The sequence below is a fragment of the Triticum dicoccoides genome, chromosome 7B (genome assembly GCF_002162155.2).
Source record: "Triticum dicoccoides isolate Atlit2015 ecotype Zavitan chromosome 7B, WEW_v2.0, whole genome shotgun sequence".
Classification (NCBI taxonomy): domain Eukaryota; kingdom Viridiplantae; phylum Streptophyta; class Magnoliopsida; order Poales; family Poaceae; genus Triticum; species Triticum dicoccoides.
This window is the reverse complement of record NC_041393.1, coordinates 745,634,714-745,636,538: the sequence shown is the minus strand read 5'-3', so window position 1 is coordinate 745,636,538 and position 1,825 is coordinate 745,634,714. Positions and strand designations below refer to the sequence as shown.

The window sequence follows — 1,825 nt, the reverse complement described above, 5'->3', positions numbered from 1 at the left end:
ATTGAGGAACGTAGTAATTTCAAAAAAATTCCTACGCACACGCAAGATCATGGTGATGCATAGGAACGAGAGGGGAGAGTGTTGTCCACGTTGATGTAGTTCCAACATGACACCTAATCCACACTGCACATGCACGGCATATTGTAGTTCGCTGGCGTTGCTTTGGTACGTTGAGATTTGACTTTGAGCGCATCCCGGCAACCTCCTCTCCTCCACCGGCGGATCATGTCCCCCACGTACTCCGCTGCCCGGCAACCCACACGTGCAACCACCTCTTGCATGTCAAGCCACCCTGTTGCTAGCCTCCTCCTTGCATTGCATATATAGCACGTCTACGGTCTCCTCAGTTCTCACATCTCATCTCAGTTCTCCAGCCAGCCGGCGATCCATCGAAATGGCTCCCAACTTCGGCCGCTCCATCTCCTTCCCTTTCACCCCGGCGAGGTCATTCTCAAAGCCGTCCCGCCACGTCCGCTCCGTTAGCCTCCCCGGCACGACCTCCTCCCACCCGCTCCTTGTCAACCTCAAAGCCCGCATCGCCGCCCTCCGCTCCTGGATCCAGCAGGACACTACGGCGTCGCTCCATGCCAGCCTTGCCGCCATCCAAACGCTCCACGCCGCGCTCGCCGACCTCCTCCGCCTCCCGGAGGCTGGTGCTGCGCTTCGATGCGCCACCGGCAACACCACCGACCACCTTCTAGACGCCTTCCTCCTCCTCGCCGACGCGCACCAGGGCTTCCAGGAGTGCCTCCTCTCACTCAGGCAGGCCGCCGCCGAGTCCCGTGCTGCGCTCCGCAGAGGGGACACGGGCAGGCTCGCGTCCGCCTCCAGGTCCCACCACAAGGCCGAGAAGGACCTTGCCCGCCTCGCCGCGTCAGTCTTCGCCATCTCCACCAAGTGCGTGAGCCTGAACCTCGTCGCCGTTAGCGGCGAGGATGCCGAGATGGCCTGCGCTCTTCTGGAGGCGGCGGCTGCCAGCGCTGCGGCCGTGTTCTTGGCCGCCGCGTCCATGTCGTCTGCCGCGTTGTCTTGCAAGAAGATGTCCACGTTTATTCCGGCATTCGCCACCAAGAAGGTCACCGCACCGGAGACGGCGGTGGTGGCCATGGAGGACGTGGATTTTTAAAGCACTTGCACCCAGGCCCTGCTATCCTAGCTCTTCAATATCGCTTTAAGATCCGTGCGACACAACTATGTTTCTATATGAAATTTTCTCTGTTTTGCTTCTCCCACGTAGAACATATCTTGAAGTTCAAACCTATGCAGGATGGCAAAGCTTTCTAACTAGAATCTAGGATAAATCTTTCAGAATTTTTTGTTCGACATAAATAATAAATATATGATTTTTTTTATCAAATAAAATGTATTTTGTATATTTATGTTTGACAAAATAATCTGTACGATTTATCCTAGATTCTACTCAGAAAGCTTTCTCACACTGCATAGGTTTGAACTTCAAGATATATTCCATGTGGGAGAAACAAAAAAGAGAAATGTATTTGCACGAATCTTAAAGCAGAAAATGGATGGCTAGATAGAGAGGGCCTGGGTGCATGTGCTCTAATATATATTTTCGTGGCCATGGAGAGACTGGACGCGCTGGAACGGTGCTTCCACGAGTGCGACGGCGCCTGCGACTTGGTGTTCAGGAGCGTGGTGCAGACCAGAGTTTCACTGCTCAACATAATGACGCCCACCATCTAGTCATGTATACATAGAAGAAAAAGTAGAACTTAATTAGCTAGACTATGTATATTTTGCTGATTTGTCACTACACATTGTACATATATACAGAGAAAAAAGATAGTACAAAGAATAAGATTTT

At 52.3% G+C, this 1,825-nt stretch overlaps 1 protein-coding gene across 1 annotated transcript; it reads left to right on the top strand.

The window, feature by feature from the left end:
• The first annotated feature begins 387 nt into the window (after window positions 1-387).
• Window positions 388-1,306, top strand: LOC119335230. The gene has a single exon (XM_037607387.1). The coding sequence runs from the start codon at window positions 395-397 to the stop codon at window positions 1,124-1,126; it is 732 nt and encodes a 243-aa protein (XP_037463284.1). The 5' UTR covers window positions 388-394; the 3' UTR covers window positions 1,127-1,306.
• Window positions 1,307-1,825: the final 519 nt, after the last annotated feature.